The sequence below is a fragment of the Canis lupus genome, chromosome 20 (genome assembly GCF_011100685.1).
Source record: "Canis lupus familiaris isolate Mischka breed German Shepherd chromosome 20, alternate assembly UU_Cfam_GSD_1.0, whole genome shotgun sequence".
Lineage (NCBI taxonomy): Eukaryota > Metazoa > Chordata > Mammalia > Carnivora > Canidae > Canis > Canis lupus.
Window position 1 is genome coordinate 38,555,714 of NC_049241.1, and position 26,422 is coordinate 38,582,135.

At 38.4% G+C, this 26,422-nt stretch overlaps 1 protein-coding gene across 7 annotated transcripts in view; it reads left to right on the forward strand.

Annotated features, from left to right (window-relative positions):
• Positions 1-26,422, forward strand: part of DCAF1 (DDB1 and CUL4 associated factor 1) — a 77,624-nt gene that overhangs the window by 39,540 nt on the left and 11,662 nt on the right. For all 7 annotated transcript variants that reach the window (XM_038566327.1, XM_038566326.1, XM_038566328.1 and 4 more), the window contains 14 exons: positions 9-167; positions 1,897-2,076; positions 3,142-3,351; positions 4,065-4,234; positions 7,123-7,247; positions 8,189-9,452; positions 10,046-10,244; positions 11,592-11,674; positions 12,238-12,322; positions 15,064-15,297; positions 15,883-15,976; positions 16,510-16,614; positions 16,828-16,901; positions 17,623-17,724. In XM_038566327.1, the coding sequence (XP_038422255.1) occupies positions 9-167; positions 1,897-2,076; positions 3,142-3,351; positions 4,065-4,234; positions 7,123-7,247; positions 8,189-9,452; positions 10,046-10,244; positions 11,592-11,674; positions 12,238-12,322; positions 15,064-15,297; positions 15,883-15,976; positions 16,510-16,614; positions 16,828-16,901; positions 17,623-17,724 (3,084 nt within the window). The remainder of the gene's footprint in view (positions 1-8; positions 168-1,896; positions 2,077-3,141; positions 3,352-4,064; positions 4,235-7,122; positions 7,248-8,188; positions 9,453-10,045; positions 10,245-11,591; positions 11,675-12,237; positions 12,323-15,063; positions 15,298-15,882; positions 15,977-16,509; positions 16,615-16,827; positions 16,902-17,622; positions 17,725-26,422) is intronic.

Consider the following 26,422-nt stretch of genomic DNA (forward strand, 5'->3'; position numbering starts at 1 on the left):
CTTATTAGCACCTTGCATCTCTCCTGCTCCATAACAAGTTTGCCACAGAATTTGTTGCACATGGTGGAGTACAGAAATTACTGGAAATTCCTCGTCCTTCTATGGCTGCAACTGGTGTATCCATGTGCTTGTATTACCTGTCCTACAACCAGGATGCTATGGAAAGAGTAAGTCCAGTCCATTTAGGGTATGGAAATAGAATTGGGCAGGCAGTCACTCTAACACATTCACAGAATGACTTTTGGGTAAGACAAAATGAATAGTTAGAGTAAATTTTATTGTATTATTTTAAAGATTTGTCCATTTATTTTAGAGAGTGTGGGTGGGAGGAGGAGGGGGAGAGGGAGAGGATGAGAGAATCCTCAAGCAGACTGCCTGCTGAGCATGGAACCTGCTGTGGGGCTCAATTTCAGGATCCTGAGATCACAACCTAAGCTGAAACCAAGAGTTGGACGCTCATCTGACTGAGCCACCCAGGTGCCCCTTGGAGTAAATTTTAATGAAAGAAGCAAAGAGCATGAATATATCACCTTTAGAAAGCATTCTAAAATGTAAAATTGTTTGCAAAAGTTTGTTTTTTCCTGACTTCTGAATAAAAACAAGCAAGATGGATTAGAGTCTTGGGGCTTTATTTAGTTTATGCCATTTCTGTTGAATTAATATTAGTTTTGGGGCTCTCTTCAGGAGTACCTCCCTCATGGAGTTATATTTTGGATTTTGAGTCAGCCTGTTATAAAAACAGTAGATAAGACTTTGTGTATGTTATCAAATATTGGGTGGTGGAGATAATAAAATAATTCCAGTTGTTTTTGGGGCTCCAGAGGTTCCCCATCTGGTTCTTCAGTTTTTCCAGTTAAGACTTTTTTATTTAGTGATTAAAAAAATATTATTAAGTTATATTTGAAAAATAATGGGTCCTTAGACACACTTGGGGAAGATTTTATCATTTCTATGCTTGGAATATTTTTCTAATATTCTATGTGGTGTGGCTTTGCTGGTAGAGTGAAGTTGGTAAATTCTTGGGCTATGGCTTGATTCATCTTTGCATATGTATTAAAAGGTAATGTCTTAGTTTTAATTTTTTTCCCTCGAGATCAGCATTATGCAAAGATATGTAGTCTCTTTGAGAGTAGTAACCTAATCAATCTGTGGGTGTATATACAAAATTAATTATGGCTAAGATAAAAAAAGCAAACCTGGGTAATGCTGTAGAATTCATCCATCTATAAGAGACATCAGATGTGTGAAATGAATCAGTGAGTGGTTGGATAACAAACTTGTAGACTTTAGTATCAGAAGGCTTGGTCACTTTTATCACCCTGGGGAAGTCCTTTATCTCTTTGAACTTCTTTCTCTCTCTCTCTCTCTCTCTCTTTTTTTTTTTTAAGATACTTATTTGAGAGAGAGAGAGACAGCACAAGTAGGGTAAGGGGCAAAAGGAAGAGAAGCAGACTCCCCATTGAGCAGGGAGCCCAACACGCGGCTCAATCCAGGACCCTGGGGTCATGACCTGAGCCAAAGGCAGACGCTTAAACTATTGAGACACCCAGATGCCCCTCTTTCTTACCTTTTAAGGGGCAATCCTAATACCTATGGAACTGAGCACTGTGAGCATTAAAGGATGTTAATATTTGCAAAATTTGGCACTCAGTAAATACAGCTCAGATTTAAGTATGTATCTAAATTTAGGTTTTCAGGTTTGGAATAGATTGTTACAGAATTTCATTTGTAACTTAAGCTTTAAACTCAGAATGACTGGATTAGTAGTGATCATTGCATTCTGCAAAGATATTTATACACTGCAAAGTTACTCACTACACTGGTGAATTTTTCATCTCTTTTGAAGGTTCCTTTGCCTGAAATTTTTAAAAATTATGTTTTGTTTATTGTTTGCAGGTTTGTATGCATCCCCACAATGTTCTGTCTGATGTGGTGAACTATACCCTGTGGTTAATGGAATGTTCTCATGCCTCAGGATGCTGCCATGCTACCATGTTTTTCTCAATTTGCTTCTCCTTCCGGGCCGTGTTGGAGCTCTTTGACCGCTATGATGGTCTTCGTCGTCTGGTGAATTTGGTGAGGTTCTCGATGGCTCCTCAAAGTGAGGAGTAGGGGTCCAACTTCTCTTCACTATCTTTCAGCAGTGTTGAAGGGAGGAAGCTTTTTTCTTTCCTTTTTTTTTTTTTTTTTAAAGATTTAATTTTTAAGTAATCTACACCCAACGTGGGACTTGAATTCAAGAGTCATGTTCCACCAACTGAGCCAGGTACCCTGAGAGGAAGCTTTTGACTGGAGGAATTTTGCTGTTATTCTCTGTGAATGAAGTCTTTTTCCTCTCTACAGTATCAAATTTCTCTTCCTCTTAAGTGGTTAGAGGACTCTGTGCTAAAAGACATGTCTTGAATATAGTAATTTCATAAGGGGATTTGTGTCTATAATCTTGATCTTCTTAAAAGCAATGGCTATGTACCTGAATGTCTTTCAACATGTTTAAGAGCTATGTAATTTTGGGACGGCTGGGTGGCTCAGTGGCTGAGTATCTGCTTTCAGCTAGAGCCTGATCCTGGGGTCTGGGGATCGAGTCCTGCATCGGGCTCCCTGTGAGGAGCCTGCTTCTCCCTTTGTCTATGTCTCTGCCTCTCTCTCTCTGTGTCTCTTATGAGTAAATAAACAAAATCTTAAAAAAAAAAAAAGCTATGTAATTTTTCTTTTTTCTTAAATTAATTTATTTTAGAGAATGCATGTGCCCAAGCAAGGTGTGGGAGGGACAGGGAGAGAGAGAATCACAACTGGACTCCCTGCTGAGCAACAGAGCCCAACATGGGGCTCAGTCTCATAACCCACGAGATCATGACTTGAGACGAAACTATGAGTCGGATGATTTAACCAACTGAGCCACCCACGCACCCCAAGCTATATAATTTTTCAATAACTTTGTTTTTTATTATTATTTTTAATAACTTTATTTTTAAAAGCCGTTTTGCTTTCATATGGCTACTCTTAGCATGTTGTATGGATAAACTTTGATGTTTGTCAATGTTGTTGAGCATAAAATTTTAATGTAATCTTTTTCTTCCTTTTACTTTTTTCTCTGTTTTTCCCTTCCTCCTCTTTTGCCCTATTTTGTCTCTTTCTTAATAGATTAGTACTTTGGAGATTCTAAATTTGGAAGACCAGGGTGCACTTCTGAGTGATGATGAAATATTTGCCAGCCGCCAGACTGGGAAACACACTTGCATGGCCTTGCGCAAGTACTTTGAGGCCCACCTGGCCATTAAATTGGAACAAGTGAAGCAGTCCCTTCAGAGAACTGAGGGTGGCATTCTTGTCCATCCTCAACCCCCGTACAAGGTGAGAGGACCTTGTCTTAAAAGGAAAAATTGTTAGCTCTCCATAGAATCTTAGTCTTTTTTTTTTTTTATTTATTTTTTATTTTTTATTTTTTTTTAGAATCTTAGTCTTGAAAGTCATTCAGATCAGTATGGCATATCCATTGTTGGTGTATACATGCCCTTTGGAGGCAGAACATGTGAAAATGGGTGTACCAGGGACTTGTTTTGCTCCCAGTTCTAGGTTGCTACTTCTCTGGGATATTAGAACTAAAAGATGAACTGAGGTGTGTATAAAAGGGCTTTCTTTTATGAAAAGTACTAGATATCCTACCTCCTTTGTGGAATTTTTTTCCTGAAATGGTACATCTGTTACTCCACTTCTCTATCATTTTTTAACTTGGCTGTGTTTTAGAGTGAAGATTAATATCTGCATGTTACAAAAATCACATATTGAAAACAGACCAATTATTTTATGTGGTGCTTCTTTAGCTGTAAAACATGCATCAACATGTTGAATGTTTTGTTAACTTTTTTGGGCAAAATGTATTGTGAGTCTGGTTATAAATAAAAGGTTAAACAAATATTATTTCACATGTGAGCTATTGACTCATTTGTGGAATTCGAAAGCTCTTATTACTTAGCTTTATTAAAACCTGTTGGCCACTGAGCTGTGATGGAGAAGGTAGCAGACAGGTAATAGAATTCCTTAATAATGTGTATATTTCCTTATAGGCATGTTCATATACTCATGAACAGATTGTGGAAATGATGGAGTTTTTGATAGAGTATGGCCCAGCGCAACTGTATTGGGAACCAGCTGAAGTCTTCCTCAAACTTTCTTGTGTTCAACTCTTGTTGCAGCTTATTTCAATTGCCTGCAATTGGAAGACCTATTATGCAAGGTGGGATTAGGGAAAGGTTTTAAATGAAATTGGATTTTGCTTTTTGGTATAGTTGATGTTGGTTTGTATATAGTGTATGCTTAGCAAACCTTTGTTGAACTGAAGTGAAATTTTGGGTGTGAATTTGAGAAATTAGAGTAAGGATGATAATATCCATATGTTTTTTTAAAGATTTCATTTATTTGAGAGAGCAGAGAGAACACGAGCGAGCAGGTGGGGAGAGGGAGAAGCAGGACTCCCCGCCGAGCAGGGAGACTAACATGGGAGCCTGATCCCAGGATCCCGGATCGTGACCTGAGCTGAAGGCAGATGTTTAACTAACTGAAGCCACCCAGGTGCCCCAAGAGGATAATATTTTTAATTTAAAGAATACTTGTTTATATTTATGGTTCTGATGATGAATACTGCATGATATGCAGAGATCAACATCTCTACTCTCAAAGAAGCTGTATAATTTACACAGCTACAGAGGTAGGGTTGAAGTCCTGTCTTGAGACTGCAATCTAGTATTTTTTGGTACTTAGACTGTAAATATCTCTCTACTGTTTGACAGCCACATGTAATGTTTATCTTCCTCTCACATAAAACTGTATTTTGTGCTTTTGTTAATGATTTTCACGATTCAGTTAAGATTCATTGGTGCAAAACAGGAAGAGGCTCAGAAAAGGACAGCTGATAGAATTAGGAGCTTGGGTGGCTTCTATTTGAGGATGATGTAAAATAATGAAAACTATATTTTGGAAAAGATAGAATCTGAAGAGAAGATAACAGTTTATAAAGAGTGGCTCTTTACTTTTTTTCCCTACCCAGCCATTGCTATTAAAGACAAGATAGGCTTATTTAGGGTGCATATGGCTTGTTTGAGAAATGTCAGGATATCAAATCTTAAGGAGATAACTTTTTGCAGCAGCCACTTCAAACTTTTTGGTCTCAAGACCATTTTATTAAAAATTATTGAGAACCTCAAAGAGCTTTTGTTTTTGTGTTAAAATCTATTGATAGTTAACATTTGAAAAATAAAACTGAGAAAGTATAAAAATACTTATGAATTTACTTAAAAATCTGAGTTAATGACATCGATTAGCATTTTTTATGAAAAATTTCCATAATAAAATCTGATAATTTCAGCAGAGTTGAATAGAGTATGGCTCTATCTACTTAATACTTCATATCTGCCTCTGTATTTACTCTTTCGTGACATCACACATGACATAGCCTCTGGAAAGCTCCAGTATCTATCTGCCTGTAAGAGAATAAGAGTGAGAAAGTATAATATCTTGGTGTTATTATGAAAATAGTTTTACATCAAAGGACTTTCTGAAAGGGCCTCAGAGAACCCTGGGGTCCCCTAACCACACTTTGTGAACCATTGTTTTAAAATATTAAAGTAGGTTATTATAAGTACTTAAATGTTGTTGAAAAGATGAAAGCTCTAAAGAGAACTAGGAAGATTATAAAAACATTTCTTTGAGTGGTAAATCCATAGAAATGTAAATATATTGGGAATACATACTGTAAAAGTTTATTTTTAGAAATAAAATTAAGTACGTCTGTTTAGAATATACAGATCCTTAGAAAATTATTCTTAGCCACTGTTAATTTCTCCAGTCTTTTTTCTATAATGTATGTAAATATACATAATTGAGAATATAGTATTTAACCAAATTCATCTTTTTTATGAAATAATTAAAAATATAAAAAGGTACAGAGACCAATAAAACAACTACTTAGTGCCCAGGGTTGGCATGTGGTGGCATTATTCTTTCTCAGTTCCTTTTTCTGCCTTCCCATAGTGACCAATCTTATGAAGTGCATTCTCTCCATTTTTTTTTCATGTTTTTATATGTATGTGTGTGTATGTAAACAGTAATGTAATACTTCTTAGTTTTTTAACATATATTATCCTGCATGTATCTTTTGCAACTTGCTTTTTTCACCCTATGTTTGAGATTTATGTGTGATATTTATTTGAACTCTTGTATTTCTTTCTTTTTTTTTTTGAACTCTTGTATTTCTATATTAGTTTATGATTCTATTGATGGGTATTTAGTGCTCGTTACTTCTTTTTTGCTGTCATGTGAATGGTACCACAAACCTCTTTTTAGAGTTTCTTTGAGGATATGATGTATGTAGTCTGGATTATAGGGCACCTGCATTTCATCTTTAGTAGATGTTGCATACCATTTTCATCTCTCACCAGCAGGATATGGGGGTTTTCATTTCTCTACCTTTTTTTCAATAACTGGTAATGTCAGACATAAAATATTATCTTATGTTCTCCATTTCATTAATGTTGTATTTTAGCCTTTCCCTTTGTCCTTTAGAGTTCTTTGAAAACAACTGTCTGCAGTGCAGAGTAGTTCATATGAATGTACCATAATTTGACACTCATGTATTCCTATTGTCTTTTAGATTTTCTAATTCTTTTGTTATTTTAAATGATGGGGTAATGGACATCTTAACACCTAAATGCTTGTTTGTACTTTTGATTATTTCCTTAGGACAGATTCCTCCAGGTGAAATTTCCTGGACCAAAGTTTATGCGCATTTTAAGAATCTTGTTTCCTATTTCTAGATTATTTTCTCAAAAGAGGGTCCTATTTCTACTTCCACCAAAAGTTTGAGAGAGCATTTGTCTTTATACATCCTTACCAGCATCGGGGATTATCCTTTGTTTTTAATCTTAGCAGCGTGAGTGGTGAAAATTCCATTCTCATTGTTTTGGAAGTAATGTCATGGTGACTTACAAATCCTCTCTTGATGTCATGTCTAGGGACAGAGCCACACAGGTAGTAGTTCTGATCCATTGTGTATCTCTCTCTTTTTTAACTCTTGTTTCTTTTGGCTGTATCCTAGTTTCTATTTGAGTAATTGTTTTTCCTGTCCAGGAATGACACTGTACGCTTTGCTTTGGATGTCCTGGCTATTCTCACTGTTGTGCCAAAAATCCAGCTCCAGTTGGCAGAATCAGTGGATGTGCTGGATGAGGCTGGCTCTACTGTCTCCACTGTAGGTAGGTTGTACCTTTCCATTTTTGTGATTGCTTGGTCTGGATTTGTTTTTGTTTGCTATTCTGGCCATGTTTGTTTACTTAATTTGCAACATTAGAACAGAAGGTAGTAGTGGAGGGTGCGTTGTCCCATCTATGTTGTGCCATACGCTTTTATTTAAGGGAAGTTAAGTTAGTGAACTCAGGTTTTCTGAGTAGTACATGTGCTATGATGGCACATGTTCATTCTTGAAAACCTTATACATTGTAGAGTCTTGTGCTAAAAATAAAGTTTGTGGGAAAAATGGGTTGGGACAGACAGTAAAAAACTTAAAACTACTTCATAATCTGAGCTCTAACAAAATCCGTAATTGGCAAGCAGCTCAGAATGGACAAAAGCAATCATACACAAGAACAAAAGGAAAATACAGTTTTTTGAAATATACTTTATTAAGAGAAGGGCTGGTAAAGGCTCTTGCTAAGGTGAGCATGCAGAGTGGTGTGACTGGTTGTGAGTCTTGGGTGTACCACTTTGGGGAGAAAGCCTGAGATGCAGCTATTTGTTTTTACCTTTCTTCATATGTAGCAAAAGGGGTTCCTGATGCCACTGTGACATCCAGGCTGAGGGCTCTTCCCTTTTTTGCTAAAGGTTTTAATTTATTCCTACTATTTTTCTTCCCCTTACCCAGGAAAAATTGCACATAACCCTTAGTGACTTTCACATAATACTGACATCATTCCCCTATTTAACAACTGCATATGATGTATTGCGTCATGAAGATATATTGTAGTAGAACTGATTGCATTTTATTCAAAAAAATTCTTGTACTTTAATACAACAGTGTGGTAGTTTTAAGTGGAACAACATGAATGGAAGTCTGAATTTTGACTCTGGAACAGTCATTGAAGTTGCTTGTTAGTTTTATGAGGAACAATATGAAATGTTTTGTATTTCTACTCCATAGGTATCAGCATTATTTTGGGAGTGGCTGAGGGTGAGTTCTTTATCCATGATGCTGAAATTCAGAAGTCAGCACTTCAGATTATTATCAATTGTGTGTGTGGCCCGGATAACCGAATTTCCAGTATTGGCAAATTCATCTCTGGAACTCCTCGGAGAAAGCTGCCTCAGACTCCCAAAAGCAGCGAGCACACCCTGGCCAAGATGTGGAATGTGGTCCAGTCCAACAATGGCATCAAGGTGCTCCTGTCCTTACTGTCCATCAAGATGCCCATCACTGATGCAGACCAGATAAGGGCTCTGGCCTGCAAGGCCCTAGTGGGCCTATCACGCAGTAGCACCGTGCGGCAGATCATCAGCAAACTGCCTCTTTTCAGCAGCTGCCAGATTCAGCAGCTGATGAAGGAGCCTGTTCTGCAGGACAAGCGCAGTGACCATGTCAAGTTCTGCAAGTATGCTGCTGAGCTCATTGAACGAGTATCAGGAAAGCCACTTCTCATTGGCACTGATGTGTCTCTGGCACGACTGCAGAAAGCAGATGTTGTTGCCCAATCGAGGATTTCCTTCCCTGAGAAAGAGCTGCTTCTGTTGATACGAAACCATCTCATTTCTAAAGGGCTTGGGGAGACAGCAACTGTGCTGACAAAAGAGGCTGACTTGCCCATGACTGCTGCCTCTCATTCTTCTGCCTTCACCCCAGTCACTGCTGCTGCTTCTCCTGTCTCTCTTCCCCGAACCCCTCGCATGGCCAATGGCATTGCAACTCGACTGGGCAGCCATGCTCCTGTGGGTGCCTCTGCCCCTCCTGCTCCCACTGCCCATCCTCAGCCACGGCCCCCCCAGAGTTCACTAGCTTTGCCTGGACCATCTTATGCAGGCAGTTCCCCCTTGATTGGTAGGATCAGTTTTATCAGAGAGAGGCCATCACCCTGCAATGGCAGGAAAATCAGAGTGTTGCGGCAGAAGTCGGACCATGGCGCCTACAGCCAAAGCCCAGCCATAAAAAAGCAATTGGACAGACATCTTCCGTCCCCACCTACGCTGGACAGTATCATCACAGAATATCTTAGAGAGCAACATGCTCGATGCAAGAACCCGGTTGCCACCTGCCCACCTTTCTCTCTCTTTACTCCTCATCAATGCCCTGAGCCAAAACAGAGGCGGCAAGCGCCAATAAACTTTACCTCAAGGCTAAACCGCAGGGCATCATTTCCAAAGTATGGAGGGGTGGATGGAGGGTGCTTTGATAGGCACCTTATCTTTAGCAGGTAAGGAGAGGCCACCTCCCTGGGAATTGGAATGATTCTTCTATTTAAAACAAAGTGTATGGGTGATACTAGTATAGAATGATGAATCCAGAATGCCAGACTGTTTGTTGGCCTGAAATTCCAGTGATTATCTCCTTGTGTGAATACATGAGTAATGTAACTATACCCCCTTTTGTCAACCGTGGGTTCTTTGTGTGATTGTTGTATATTGTTAGGATACTCTGTGTTCTTGTTATAACTATTCTGTTTTCTAGAACCCATGCACCATGGTGTGCCTAACTAGACTCCCAAACTATTTTTTTTTTATTGGTGCAAGTTGTTTCCTACTCTGATCCTTCACAAATTTCATATAAGATGATGGAATCGCAAGGTTTAAACATGGGGATTTTTGTTAAAATTTGTAAGTAGAAGTCCTTTTCTCTCACTTAAAATGCAAATGAACCACTGAACGTCACTGTGATGTTTTGGAAGAATTTTAAACATATGTGTTTTGTTTCTTCTTTCAGACTTCTAGCAAAGTTTTCTTTTTTGGAGTCCTTGTGCATTCTTTGTTTCTGATTCTTCTTTTTCCTTTCTTTCTTTTTTTTGCTTAGGTTCCGTCCAATTTCAGTGTTCAGGGAAGCCAATGAAGATGAGAGTGGCTTCACTTGTTGTGCATTTTCAGCACGGGAGCGGTTCCTGATGCTTGGCACCTGCACTGGGCAATTGAAGCTCTATAATGTGTTTAGTGGACAGGAGGAGGCCAGCTATAACTGTCACAACTCGGCTATCACACATCTTGAACCTTCCAGAGTAAGGATCCCTTCTTAGGTTGTTCTAGGTCATTCTTCTAAGGTGGGTTGGTGAGCTGTGGGCTTGTAGGCTGGCTCTTTATTTGTATATAAACTTTTATTGGAACATAGCCATGCTTATCCATTTATATACGGTCTGTAGCTGCAACTGTGCTACAATGGCAGAGTTGAGTAGTTGTGACACAGACATATGGCTCACAAAGCCCTTCAAGTGAAAGTTTACCAATCCTCTTCTAAGAGGGGGAGCTGTGTGTGAATGTGAAAAAAATTTTTTTTTAATTTGCCTCAGATGGAAACAGTCTATTAGCTATGATCACAGAAGTTTTCTTTTTGTATTAGGAAGAAATCTCAAAGTACTGTTTTTAGGAAAACATTATAGGATCCTAGTGGGTCCTGGTTTATTAGTATTATTCTGTGGATGGAATTGATACTTTGGTTATTTCTTTTTTTTTTTTTTTTTTTTACAATTTTTTATTTATTCATGAGAGACACACAGAGAGAGAGAGAGAGAGAGAGAGAGGCAGAGACACAGGCAGAGGGAGAAGCAGGCTCCTTGCAGGGAGCTTAATGTGGGACTCGATCCCAGGTCTCCAGGATCACGCCTTGGTCTGAAGGCGATGCTAAACTGCTGAGCCACCGGGCTGCCCTGTTATTTCTATAAGTCATTAAGAAGTCTATAATTCATTAAGATGACAAGGGTAATTTCCTTGATTTTAGAGTAAAGGAGACTCAGCTCTTATTGGGCTTTTTTTTTTTTTTTTAAGATTTTATTTATTTATTCATGAGAGACAGAGTGAGAGAGAGAGTGGGGAAGGGGAGGCAGAGACACCGGCAGAGGGAGAAGTAGGCTCCATGCAAGGCGCCTGACGTGGGACTCGATCCTGGCAGGATCACACCCTGGGCTGAAGTCGGCGCTAAACCGCTAAGCCACCCAGGCTGCCTGGGCTTTTTTCTTTTGAAAGAATTTTAAGAGTTTTTAGCTAAGAAAGTCTAACAAATTGGTATTTCAGATGAGGGAGACTGAGGTATAATATAGCCAAATATTTAAGAAAGGAGGAACCATCTTTGACATCCAAGTTTTTTCTTCCCCTACCCTTGTAACTATTATATTTTTTTGTTACTAGGTCAGGAGGATTTAGTATTTCCTAAATTTAAGTATTTTTTTAGGACATTGCATGTGCACATATTGAAATTCTAGCAGCTTCAACCATTTCTTGGTTCTTTGTGGAGTTTTTCTGTTTTCTATATAATACAGTAGTATTTTTTTAAGCTTGCATTTTAAAATGCTAAGGGCAGGTAGCATTTATATAAACGTGATTACCCACTGTGGGCCTCCTTCTTCTTTTAGGATGGGTCCTTGCTGTTGACATCTGCTACTTGGAGCCAGCCTCTGTCTGCACTTTGGGGAATGAAATCAGTATTTGATATGAAGTATGTATCTACTTTTATAACCCTAGTCTTTCTGTTCTATAAATCACCTAATTTGTATTCCCCTTCATCCAGTTCTTCAACTTGAAGCCTTTTGGGAAAAGATGAATGCTGTGAGTTATTGTTAGTTTCTCTTTCTCATCTGTGGCTCATATTTAATAAGATTGTATCCTTTTTAATTCCAGGATATTCTTACCAAGTATTCTTACCACTCCCATCACACAGCTGACCCTTCACTAATCCAAAATGGCACATCTGTGTATTTTCTCATGTTCACATATGACAGTTGCACTCTTTATCTTTCAAAGACATGTGTGGCCATTTTTTTTTTTTAAACCAAGTAACTCCTGTTAATTACCTGTAATTAATTCTTTTGGGTCTTCTTGGTCAAACATGGAGGAAAAATTTTTTTTTTTTTTAATATTAAACATACAATTTTTCCTCTTTCGTTGCTGGGAATCCTGAGATGAGTATGGTCAGGCAGGAGGCTGAGAATCATGTTTATTTTCAGTGTTGAGTGGATATGTTCTGAAGGTCCATTGCTTATGTACTTCTGTTGTTTGTAGGCATTCCTTCACAGAAGATCACTATGTTGAGTTCAGTAAGCACTCTCAGGATCGGGTCATAGGTACAAAAGGAGACATTGCTCACGTAAGTACTTAATCCCCTGCTTTCAAGCTAATTATGCCCATTTGTTTGTGCTCAAAGCTCCTGGACTGAAGGACAGTCCTAAGGGCAACAATAAATTACTTAGTGATATTCTTTGTAGATAGAATCTAGAAGTGTAATTAAGTAGTTCTAAGCTATATGGGACCAAACATGAACTAATCTGGCAATTCGAGAAAGATGTCATTAGCATAGCAGTTATTTTCAAATACTTACTAAGTTTTAGATGAATTTTAAGTCTCTGCCTTTATGAAGCCTTACTGGGGAGACAGTATATAAGCAAATATATAGTATGTCTGTTGGTAAGTGCTGCCAAGAAAAAGAAGCAGGGTAAGAGGAAGTGGTGGTGATGGTGTGGGGGACTTGTATTTTATCTAGGATAGTCAGTATCACTGACTGGGTAATGTTTAAGGAATATTTTGAAGGAATTGTGGATGTCATGTAGATATTTGGGGGAAAAGTATTTTAAGATAGAGGGAATGTCAAGGGAAAAGTCCTTACTTGGGAGGTGGGAGAGAGAGGAGGGGGAACAGCTCAGGTCAGTGTCAGGGGGAGAGGGTGACATGTCATAGTAGCATCTGACAGGCTGTTGTTAGGACCTTTGACTTTTCCTGTGAATGAGATGCAGACACTATAGGGTGAGCAGAGGACACATGACTGGCTGTAAAGTTCCTAAAATGTGAGTCTAGAGCAAGAGCAGGCTTTCCAGTTAGGAGGGTGTCATGACAACTTGCATGTGAGGCCTGCAATGGGCTGGGCCCAGTTGAGCATGGCACAGGTGATGAGAAGTGATACAGCTAGGCCCTGGGATTCTGGATGCATGCAGTTCTTCTATTAGACATTCAAGTAAGAAATGGCAGTTGAATATACAAAATGGGAATTCAAGAGAGAGGTCTGGGATAGCAGATACTAATACAGGAATTACCTACATGTTGATAGTCTTTAGAGCCATGAACCTGGATGAGATCATTAAGGAGGCTAGAGAAGAGAACTGTGGGGACAGTCCTAGGATGTGCCAATATTTCAGATTTGCCATGTGACCAGGACTTGGGAGGGAGACCAAAGAGAATGGCCAGTAAGACAGCAGGAGACCTTATGAAAAAAATATACCACAGACGGCAAGGGAAGATTCTTTTGAGGAAGACTCGATCAGCTGAGTCAAAAACTATTCATGAGTTTTTAAGATGAGAGTTTGAGAGGTGCTTTTGATTGAACAATTGGAGCTTTTTATTAACCACGTGAGGAGCTACTTCTGTGCATCAGGGCCAGTCTGATTAGAGTAGGTTCATGAGAGAACAGGGAAGTGGAGGCACTGAGTAGAGACCAGTCTTCTGAAGTATTTTTGCTGGAAAACAAAGCAGAGAAGTGGGGTATAGTAGCTTGAAGGGGGGAATTCTCTCAAACTCTTCACTTGAAAATGTTAAAATACATAGAAAAGCTGAAAGAGTAGTACATATACCGACCACCTAGATTCAGCAATGTAATGTTTTACCATTTTTCTTTCTAAATATATGTATGTGTTTCTGAATCATTTGAAAGTTAGTTGCAGACATCGGGACATTTTATCTCTACGTCTTACAGCATGCATAGTCTAGCAATAAGGACATTTTACTACATAATAATATTCTATTATCAAACATAAGAAAATTTATATTAGTTCCCAAATAATCATCTAATATTCATCCGTACTCAGTTTTCCCCATTGTTCCTTTGTTCCTGATGTGTTTGGTTTCAAGTGCCTTTTTTTTTTGAACCAGGATCCAGCCAAGATTCACATAATTGCATTTGGTTGTTATGTCTCACTAATGTTTTATTTTATTCTATTTTTTTAAAAGATTTTATTTATTTATTCATGAGAGATACAGAGAGAGAGAGAGGCAGAGACACAGGCAGAGGGAGAAGCAGGCTGCATGCAGGGAGCCTGCTGTGGGACTCAATCCTGGGTCTCCAGGATCACGCCCTGAGCCGAAGGCAGGCGCTAAACTGCTGAGCTACCCAGGGATCCCCTCACTAATGTTTTAAAGCCAAGCAGCATTTCTTTAGTTTTCATGACATTGACTTTTGAAGGGACCAGACTAGTTGTCTTGTCTCATGATCTCAATTTGTTTGTTTTCTTGTGGTGTCTCCTTATTTGTTCCTATATTACAGGAGGATTTTTTTTTTTTTTTTTTTAAGATTGGAAATATTATATGTGTAAGCTGATGGGAAAGATCTGGTCTCTCTGCATGGGTTTCACACTGTAGACTTTGGAACTGTTAGTATTGTAGGCTAAAATACTGGGAAATTTTAAGGAGAAAGGGTCTTTCATTGATACCTTTCTCCAAAAAGTGACCCTTTAATAGTATCTGGGTAATTATTGGTCAATCCATATGAATTTCTCCATTTCAATCATAGAAACATTTTCTGTTTCTTGAAAGGAGGAGGGGTAGAAGAGGGTTTTCATATCTTTATTGCAATCTTTTTTGTTTTGTTTTGTTTTTTTGCAATCTCTCTTTTAATTTTCCTGTGGGAAAGAGACTTTTCAAACCTTGAATGGGAGCCAAAGCACTTAAACTTTGCTTGGATTGGTATAGTCTTCCTACTTTTCAGGTATTCTACAACATTAGGACTTCCATGATTTTGTTGGGATTTGGAAAGCATGGAAAGATATTTTACACAGCTTCTCTTTGAATTGTCAGTGGATGGATTGTTCTGATTTTTCTCTTCCCACCCCTTCTTCTCTAAAGATTTATGATATTCAGACTGGCAACAAGCTGTTGACTCTGTTTAACCCAGATCTTGCCAACAACTACAAGAGGAACTGTGCCACCTTTAATCCTACAGATGATCTTGTCTTAAATGATGGCGTCCTCTGGGATGTCCGCTCTGCACAGGCCATCCACAAGTTTGACAAGTTCAACATGAACATCAGTGGTGTTTTCCATCCGAATGGACTGGAGGTCATCATTAATACTGAGATTGTATCCTTCATACCTATGTCTTACTTCCCATTTGTTAGCTGGTTTGTGATGCAGAAATAATTTATCTTTCTACCAACATCCTGTTAAAGTATCCACACAGGTAATAATTTGGTGCCTCTCCTTTGATTGGAAGTGTTAATCTCCAGTGGTTGATAATTACCAATGACTTTGATGAGCATGTTTTTCTTTGTATGGAGAAGAGTGACCAGATTCCTCCTTGTGCTTTTCCAAGTATTAAACAGATTTTCATGTCTTCAGAACAATTTTACTTTTGCATTACAGAAATCAGTTGCTAGATGTAAGAGTAAAATGAAGTGCTACTATTGAGAAGAAGGGAATTTGTATCACTTTCATGTATATATGTGAGAATACCATAGTAAGTTTTCAGGGACATTATTCTATAATACGCATTCTAAATGCTTTTGTTTTACTTTGAAAGCATTTTTATTCTGCCTTTAAAAAAGTGTACTTTTAAGGCATTCATATCTCACAGGAGGGGAAAAAAGTGGTATTTCAGAATTTTCCTCATGAAGTTGCATAAGAAATTTTGTATAAAATAGTTTTCCTTGACCACTCTCCTCCTAGTGGGATCTTCGCACTTTCCATCTTTTACACACAGTTCCTGCTCTGGATCAGTGTCGTGTGGTATTTAACCACACGGGGACAGTGATGTATGGAGGTAATAAACTTTTTACTTTTCTACATTGTTATTTTTCTCTTTTCTCTTCCTCCTCATTAATTTGTTTGGAAATGTCTTTCAAATGTGAATTGGAAAGCATTTTAAGGCTGTAACATAAAAGACAAAATGATAGCACAAATGGTGACAAAGTTTGTTGATGAAAATAATGTTGATTTAGGGTGAAAGGCCACTAGTTTTGAAGATAACAAACTTTGTATATAGAGAAATTTCATGCATTAATTTCCCATCTGTATCTTTATGAACTTGAAGAATCTTTGCATTTGTGGTCTTGTGATGTTGTAAGCCTTTAGCTGTAATACTTGCTGAGAGCTAGATGAGAGGTTGAGGATCCTGTTTGGTGTATGCAAGGAGGATGCATTGAGAGGAACTAACTAGATAGAGTGAATTTACTACAACGAAACTCACTAAAGTCTTGATTGTCCATTAATACTTCTGCACTTGTGAGTAGGGGATGTTTCTTATGTCTAATTGTATTTTGCTCCTTGCCCCTTTTATCCCTTTTTCCCAATTAGCTATGCTGCAGGCAGATGATGAAGATGACTTAATGGAAGAGAGGATGAAAAGCCCTTTTGGATCATCCTTCCGAACATTTAATGCAACTGACTACAAACCTATAGGTAAGCATGAAGAAACAGACATTCATTTTGTCATGTTTTTGTTTTCCTTACGTAATCCATCTCTTTTCTGTAGTTTTTCATTGAAAAGCCAAGAAGTTATGGAAATATTTATGAACAATCACCTTGAAATTCCTTTAGAGGAATTTTTAAGGTGATTGTTTTAAGGTCACAGCAATAGTCCAGTCCTGAGTCTTGTCACATTCTGTTTTCCAGCAACCATTGATGTGAAACGGAACATCTTTGACCTGTGTACAGACACCAAAGACTGCTATCTTGCTGTCATTGAGGTAAAGTGAGCCAACAGAAACCTTGCTGTTTTGTTCTGATGTTTAGAATAATTTTCCAAGTTTTACAGGCATTTTGTCTGATCTAAGATATGTTCTAAAGTTGATGCATTTCTGAAGGTGGTTATTGATAACCTACTCATTTGATCAGGAGATAGACATTGTAAGAGATATAATAAGAAAATTCCAATATAAAACGATATGGACAATCTTATCTTCTAATATCTTGGATTCACTGTTATCCCTTTCTTTTTTTTTTATTTTTAAAAATATTTTATTTATTCATGAGAGAGAGAGAGAGAAAGGCAGAGACACAGGCAGAGGGAGAAGCAGGCTCCATGCAGGGAGCCTGACGGTGGGACTCGATCCTGGGTCTCCAGGATCAGGCCCTGGGCTGAAGGCAGTGCTAAACCACTGAGCCACCCGGGCTGCCCCTGTTATCCCTTTCTTAAAGGAGTCTAGATCTCTTGCCAGAGCAAGATAGGTTCATTCTAAGGATGGTGGTCTCTCTTTTGTATCCCTTGCTCTTCTAAAGCCTTCTCATCTTGCTTTCTTTCCCTTTCTGTGTTCCAGCCAACATTTTCAGAATTAGTTCAAGAATTTTGAGTATCAGAAGCTTTGACAGTTATAGGGTCAAGGTGCATGGGTGCTAGTCATAATTGAGATGTAGATGTGGGCCTTCTGAAAACTAACTGCTCTTTTTGGACTGGGTGTTCTATTTCAGAACCAAGGCAGCATGGATGCTCTGAATATGGACACAGTGTGCAGGCTGTATGAAGTGGGCAGGCAACGTCTGGCAGAGGACGAGGATGAAGAAGAGGACCAGGTCAGTGGTCTTTGAGATTTCTTGTTTCTAAACAATGCTTTATAGAACAATAGATTTTGCTCTTCTGCTTTTTGCCATAAAGATTTTTTATTAGTCTTTGCTACCTGTTGGTATATTCTGCAGGTGTATCAGCCATACAATTACTAAAATAACTAAAACTCAGAAGAAAGTAGATTTTTGTTATTCTAAAACTTTAACCCCAGTACTTGATGGTCTTGTGAGTTCCATTTGTAGATTAATTTGGATGTTAGCAATCTCTGAAATTGTTTTAGATGTTAGATGTTTCCTTGAACTCACTTTTGGACCAGTGCCCTGTATGGCTTCAGGATGAGCAGTCCCCATATTCCCAGTGTCAGTACAAAACAATGTCAGTCTGCTGAGATGGGTCTTAGAAAATGGCTTAATAAGCCTTGTAAAGGTCTGGTTTGCATTTTCTGTTTTATGGCATAGTCTCTTTTCACAGTAATCGATTGGAGCTTATAAGTAAAGAAGATTTTGATGCTTTTGGAAATTAAACATTTATTAAATGTGGATAGATAGTATGTTTCACAGTTTTTTTCATAGGGGATTTTAAGTTATGGTCAAACTATGCTAGATGCTTGCCTATGTGGTGTATTGGTATCTGTTATGAAGAGTTTCTTAAACTTCTGACTTTGAGCAGATCTTTCCTTTCAACTGGGCTCATATCACATTCTCTATGCATAAAGCTCCTATAAATATCCATGCTTTTGTGTGTTTCAGCTCCTTTGGGTAGATACTAAGGAGTGCTTTTGCTATGTTGTATGGGAAGATTTATATTTAGTTTCATAAGAAACTGACAAACTCTACCAGAAAGGCTGTATACATACATTTTGCATTTTCACCATCAGTAAATGAGAATTCTTGTTCCACATCCTTACCAGCATTTGATATCATGTTTTGGATTTTGGACATTGTTATCAGTGTTTTGGATTTGGGACATTCTGATAGGTATGTAGTAGTATATATCACTATTTAATTAAATTAAAAAATTGATAGACATTCCTTTTACACACAGTCAAAATGTGTGGTTTGATTTTTTTGGAGTAGAAAGGAATTAGTCTTGTAGTTTTATGAACCTCTACAAATGTTCTCTGAGAATGATTTATGAACCTTTGACACCCTTCCTGATGGCTGATACCAGACCAAAAGGAAGGAGACTTTCTCTACAATCCCTTTTGGGCTCCTCCCGCATTTCAGGGAGCTTCTTTTTAAGTGGAAGGCTCTCATTATTTTAATTTGCATCTCCCTGATGGAGCATCTTTCCGTATGCTTATTTGCCATTTGTAGATCTTTGATGAGGTGTCAAAGTCATTGGCCTATTTTTTAAATTGGGTTGCTTGTGTTTTTATTGGGGTTTTATGAGTTCTTTAATATTTTGGCTAATAATCCTTTACCTGCAAATATTTCCTCTTAGTTTGTAGCTTCTCATTCTCTTGACAGTGTCTTTCAGAGAGCAGAAATTTTTGTCTTCATGAAGTCTAGTTCATCAGTTATTTCTTTCATGAATTGTGCCTTTGAGGTTGCATCTGAAAAGTTTTCAAACTCAAGGTCATCTAGATTTTCTCCTGTTAATTTTCTAGGAGTTGTATAGTTTTGCATTTTGCATTTAGGTCTGTGATTCTTTTTCTAGGAGTTGTATAGTTTTGCATTTTGCATTTAGGTCTGTGATTCTTTTTGAGTTAATTTTTGTGGAGGGTATAAAGTCTGTGTCGAGATTCATTGATTTTTTTTTTTTTTTGGATATCCGGTTTAAATTCCATTTGTTAAAGACTTTTTTTCCCATTGTATTGCCTGTGCTCCTTTCTCAAAGATCAGTTGACTATTTGGGGGAGATGGGGAGCAGATGGAGAAGGAGAGAATCCTAAGCAGGTTCCATGCCCAGCACAGAGCTTGACATGGGGCTCTGTCTCATGACCATGAGATCATGACCTGAGCTAAAATCAAGAGTTGGACACTTAATCGACTGAGCCACCCAGGCTATTGACTATTTTTATGTAGATTTATTTCTGGGCTCTCTACTGTTCTGTTGATCTATTTGTCTATATTCTTCAGAACCACCGTCTTGGTTACTGTCATTTCATAGTAAGTTTTGACAAAAAGTTGGTATAGTGTCAGTCCTCCAACTTTGTTGTTCTTCAGTATTGTGTTGACCATTTTGGGTTGTTTGCTTCTCCATATAAACTTTTGAATCAGTTTGTTGATATCTGCAACATAGCTTGCTGGGATTTTTTTTTTTTTTTAATTTTATTTACTTATGATAGTCATACAGAGAGAGAGAGGCAGAGACATAGGCAGAGGGAGAAGCAGGCTCCATGCACCAGGAGCCCGATGTGGGATTTGATCCCAGGTCTCGAGGATCGCACCCTGGGCCAAAGGCAGGTGCCAAATTGCTGCGCCACCCAGGGATCCCGCTTGTTGGGATTTTGAATGGAAGAGCATTGAATTTATTTCTATACCAGGTTAGGAAGGTCTGACATCTTGACAATATTGAGGCTTCCTGTCCATGAACATGGACTCTCTCTTCATTTATTTAATTATTTGATTTTGTTTATCAGAATAATGTAGTTTTCCTCCTACAGATCTTGTACATATTTTGTTAGGTTTATACCTAAGTACTTAATTTTGAGAAGTGGGGCAAATGTAAGTAATACTGTGTTTTTAATTTTAGTTTCTATTTGTTCATTCCTGGTGTACAGGAAAGCTGTCCTAGGAAAGATTATGAATTCACTTTGTGTCCTGCAACACTGCTATAATGGCTTAATTCAGTTTTCATTGTCAGTTCTTTGGGATTTTCTGCATAGAAAGTCGTATCATCTGCAAACAAAGAGTTTTATTTCTTCCTTCCCAGCCTCTACCCTCTTTTTTCCCCCCTATTCTTGTCTTACCGTATTAGCTAGGACTTTCAATATGATGTTGAAAAGCAGTGATCTTGATTCTGATCTTAGCAGGAAAGTTCTGAGTTTCTTACCATTAAGAATGATGTTAGTTGTGGTTTCTTTATAGATAGATGTTCTTTATCTAGTTGAAGAAGTTCCCCTCCATTCCTATTTTACTCAGAGCTTTTAGTTATGGGTGTTGGGTTTTGTTAGTCTTCTTCTGAATGTGTTGATACGATCTTTTTTCTTTAGCCTGTTGAAGTAATGTATTACATTAATTGATTTTAAAATGTGAACCAGCCTTGCATAGCTGTAATACATTCTATTTGGTTGTGGTGTGTAATTCTTTTTATACAATGTACAATATTTTGTTGAGGGTTTTTACATCTGTGTTCATGAGAGATGTTGGACTGTAGTTTTCATTTCTTGTGTAGTAGTCCCTTCCCCACCCTCCAGCCCCCCATCTGTAGTTTCACTTTTCTGTGGTTTCACTTTCCATGGTTTCAGTTACTTGCAGTCAACTCCAGTCTGGAAACAGATGTTCCTCTTTCTGATGTATGGTCAGAAGGTCATTAGTAGCCTACATCACAGTGCCTCATTCACCTCACTGCATCTTACCATGTAGGCATTTTATCATCTCACATCATCACAAGAAGGGTGACTACAATACAATCAGATTTTGAGAGAGAGACTATATTCACATTAATCTCTTACTATGCCTAATTTATAAACTAAACTTTATCATAGGCATGCATGTATAGCAAAAATATATATATATATATAGGGTTTGATGTTGTCCTTCGTTTTCAGGCATCCACTGGGGATGGGGTATCTTGGAACATATCCTTATATCCTTATTGGATAAGGAGGGGGGCCTTACTGTAATCTCTTTGGAGTTGGTATTAGGGTAATGCTGGATTCTTACAATGAATCAGAAAGTATTTTATCTGCTTCTTTCTCCTAGAAGAGATTTTAGAGAATTTATATATATATATATGTACATGTATATGTACATATGTATCACACACATATATAATATATTATATATGTATTATGTTTAAGTAGGATTCATCAGTGAGCCCATGTGGGCCTTGTGCTTTCTGTTTTGGAAAGTTATTAATTATTGATTAAGTTTCTTTTTTTAAATTTTTTTTTTTTTTAATTTTTATTTATTTATGATAGTCACACACAGAGAGAGAGAGGGGCAGAGACACAGGCAGAGGGAGAAGCAGGCTCCATGCACCGGGAGCCCGACATGGGATTCGATCCCGGGTCTCCAGGATCGCGCCCTGGGCCAAAGGCAGGCGCCAAACCGCTGCGCCACCCAGGGATCCCTGATTAAGTTTCTTTAATAGCTAAAGCCCTATTCAGATTATCTATTCTTCTGTGCATTTTGGCAAATGGTGCCTTTCAAAGGGTCAGTTCATTTCATCTAGGTTATTGAATTTGTGGTCATACAGTTCATAGAATTCTTTTATCCTTTAAAATTTTTTTCTTAAAGATTTTATTAATTTATTTATTTTTAAAATATTTATTAGAGAAAGACTTTGTGTGTGCGAGCAGGGGGAGGTACAGTGGGGTATGGAGCCTGATATGGGGCTTGACCCACAACCCTGAGATCATGACCTGAGCTGAAGCCAAGAGTCAGCTGTTCAACCGACTAAGCCACCCACCCAGTTGCCTCAGAATTCTTTTATCCTTTTAATGTCCATGGGATCTATAGTGATGTATCCTGTCTTTCATTTCTTTTTTTTTTTTTAATTTTTATTTATTTATGATAGTCACAGAGAGAGAGAGAGAGAGAGAGAGGCAGAGACATAGGCCGAGGGAGAAGCAGGCTCCATGCACCGGGAGCCTGATGTGGGATTCGATCCCGGGTCTCCAGGATCGTGCCCTGGGCCAAAGGCAGGCGCCAAACCGCTGCACCACCCAGGGATCCCTCATTTCTGATATTAGTAATTTCTGTCCCCTTTTTTTCTTAGCGTGGCTAGAGGCTTATCAATTCTATCAGTCTTTTTTTTGAGATTTTATTTATTTATTTGAGAGAGAGAGATCGAGCAGGGGAGGAGCAGAGGGAGAGGGAGAAACAGAAGCAGCATCCCCACTGAGCAAGGAGCCCGAAATGGGGCTCAATCCTAGGACCCTGGGATCATGACCTGAGCTGAAGCCAGACTCTTTTTTTTTTTTTTTTTTTATAATGAAGCCAGACTCTTAACTTACTGAGCCACCCAGGTGCCCCCAATTTCATCAGTCTTTAATATTTAAAGAATCAGCTTTTTTGACTGCATTGATTTTTCTCTGTTAATTTCCTGATTTCAATTTCATTGGTTTCTACTCTAATTTCTGTTATTTCTTCTTCTGCTTGCTTTGGATTTGATTTGCTCTTCTATTTTTAGTTTTCTAAGGTAGATGCTTAGCAACTGAATTTAGATCTTTATTCTTTTCTAATATGTATTCAGTGCTATAAATTTCCCTCTATGCACTGCTTTCATTGCACCCCACAAATTTTTATAAGTGTATTTTCATTTAAAGTATTTTTTGAGATTTCTTCTTTGACTCATGGATTCAGAAGTGTGTTGTTCAATCTACAAGTATTTGGAGTTTCCGAGCTATATTTCTGTTACTGATTTTTAGTTTAATGCCATTGTGGTCTGAGAGCAAACATTATATAATTTCTATTTAAATTTGTTATGGTGTGCTTAATGGTCCAGAATGTGGTTTATCTTGATGAATGTTTCATATGAGTTTGAGAAGAATGTGTATTGAGTTGTTGGACAAAGTAGTCTATGGATGCCCATTATATCCTGTTGATTGATGATGTTGATCACTTCAAAAATGTCCTTACTGATTTTCTGCCTGCTCTTTCCTTTTTTTTTTTTTTTTTAAGATTTAATTAATTTATTTGAGAGAGAAAGTACAAGTAGGGGGAGGAGCGAGGGAGAGGGACAAGCAGACTACGCTGAGCACGGAGCTTAGTGTGGGGCTCAGTCTCAGGACCCTTGAGATCATGACCTGAACCAAAATTAGGAGGTGGGTACTTAACACTGAGCCACCCAGGCACCCCTTTATCTTTCCATTTCTGATAGAGGGGTATTGAAGTTTCCAGTTACAGTAAGTGGATTCGTCTATTTTGTCAGTTTTTGCCTCTTGCATTTTGATGCTCTGTTGTTAGGCATATGTATGTTACGGATTGTTACGTTTCCTTGGAGAATTAACTCCTTAATCATCATATAATGTCTGTCTTTATCCCTGGTAACTTTCCTTAGTCTGAGTGTCTTGGTCTGAAAGTAGTTACCCTGGCTTTCTTTAATTTGTGTTAGCATGATATAGCTTCCTCCATCCATTTATTTTTTATTTTTTAAAGATTTTATTTATTTATTCATGAGAGACAGAGAGAGAGAGGCACAGACACAGGCAGAGGGAGAAGCAGGCTCCACGCAGGAGCCCAATGTGGGACTCGATCCTGGGTCTTCAGGATCACGCCTGGGCCGAAGATGGCACTAAACCGTGGAGCCACTGGGGCTGCCCTGTCCATTTATTTTTAATCTATATGGGTCTTTCTATTTGAAGTGGGTTTCTGGTAGACAGCATGTACTTGGTCTTGTTTCTTGATTCACATTGATAATGTTTTTTAATTGATGCATTTGGAATATTGACACTCTAAGTGATCATTGGTATAGTTGCCTTCGGGGCACCTGGTTGCCACCATATTATTAAAGGCCGATTTACAGCAGGTCTTTTCACCCAGCACATCATATCCAGGTATCAAGAAAAGAAAAAAATTACAGGATGCCTGGGTGGCTGAGTTGGCGGAGCATGTGACTCTTGATCTCAGGGTTATGAGGTTGAGCCCCGGTCATCAACACACGTTGGCTATAGAGATTGCTTAAGAATAAAATCTTCGAAAAAAAGAAATTTTAAGACCTACTAAAAGGGAAAAAAACACAGTTTGAAGAGACAGAGAAAGCAATGGAACCAGACTTAGATATGACAGGAGTTATTAGACGAGGAATTTGAAACAACCATGATCACTGACTAACCCACCCAGGTGCCCATTACCGTGGTTTTTGAATGCCTTATTTATTAAAAGATAGGCTTTGGAGTTTAAACCACTTTACCCAGTGCTTCTAGGGAATTCCCTAGTGTGGAAGGGGATTTCTGTTAATGTTTTCCAGCTTCATGGCTTGGAGAGTCCTCAGTGATCTCCTTGGTTTCATGGATGAGAAGGAGCCTGTTTTGTTGAAAGTTCACGTGAGTTTTGAGATACGGACAAAAGGGAGAGGTCTTCAGAAGGATACTTGAGGATTTTTTGTTGTTTGTTTGTTTTTTTTAATAGGCTCCATACTTAGCATGGAGCTAAAACATGGGGCTTGAACTCACAACCCTGAGATCCAGACCTGAACTGAGATCAAGAGTTGGTCGCTTAACCAAGTGGCTCACTTGAGATCTTTGTGACATGGATCTTCATGTTCTCTTGAGTGTTATACTATTTAACTTGTACATGTTGGTAGTGTTTCTTGGTAGCAGAGCCCACAAGTGCTACTAGATCCTCCAAATGTTACATGGTTACCTTGATTTGGTGGTTTCTTAATAGTGGCCAACTGTTATCTTAGTCACCTCACTCAATGCATACTCTTTTCCACTGTAACTGTCATGAAACATGATGTAGTTTATCCTTGAATAGATACAGAAGATGATGTTGTTGAGCTATTTGTCAGTATGTTACAGTGGTACAGATGATCTCATCCTCTATGGCTTCATTCATCACTACTCCCGTCACCTGTAGATCATTACCACTTATCAGATGTCTCAAGCTTCTTGGATGTTGCACGTTGTACTGTAAATTTAAAGCAGAAATGGAGTTTATTTATCAATACCATTATTCCTACCCTCCTAACATCCTTGCAGTTTATGAGGGAGTGGCAGTAATAGTCTTGGGACTGTCACCTGGATCCAGTCCATGTGGTACCTATTATCTTTGAGGAAGAGGTCAGGAGAATTAAAACTAGCATTGCCCTAGACACCTTGGGATCTGGAAGGCTGCTGTTCTCAGGATTGGCCTCATTCTTCTTGCAGACGTAAAGTGATGAGAAGTGAGTTTTCTCATGGCTGGCTGTGGAAGCAAGAGACCACCATAAAAGAACAACTTTAGGGAAGGGACTTCTTGATTCTTTTCCTATGCTTCTGTTTAACTTTCCTTTTGGTAAGGTTAAGAGAGAAGGAGAAAGGGGGCTGGGTAGGGTAGTTGTTGGGACTTCTGACTGTGGTACAGGAAGGAAAAATAGAGACTTTCTTGTCACAAATAGCCAAGGTCGAGAGAGGCAGGCTCAAGAAGGCCCTAATGAATGGCTCTAGGCCATTGTGGACTATGTGTCTGTGTAGGCAATGTAGGTGAGTTAGCATTGCTTCTGGATTTCAAGGCTTGTTTCATTACCTAATGACATCACTGTCCTTAGGGATCATCTGGTGCATTGCACTTTTGAAGGACCTCCTTAGAGATCTGGTTTTACTCTCAAGCCCTTGGCATTTTGATTTTGATTTAGAGTTGTTTTAGTGGGAGATACCATATCTATCTAAGCACATTTCCTTTGTCTCCTGAATTCTGTTGATTTATGTGTCAACTTGGAATCTTGCAGTAGTAGTATTTTGCAGTATTTACTACTATTTCCATTAGATTTCTGTCTTCCGTGTGCCAGCTTGATTTTATTTTTAACTCCCTTTCCTTTGTGTGCTTCACCTAATTTTAAAATTAGAGACTTAATTTTCTTGCAAGTCATTTGCCATTCAAAGTTTTGTCCTAG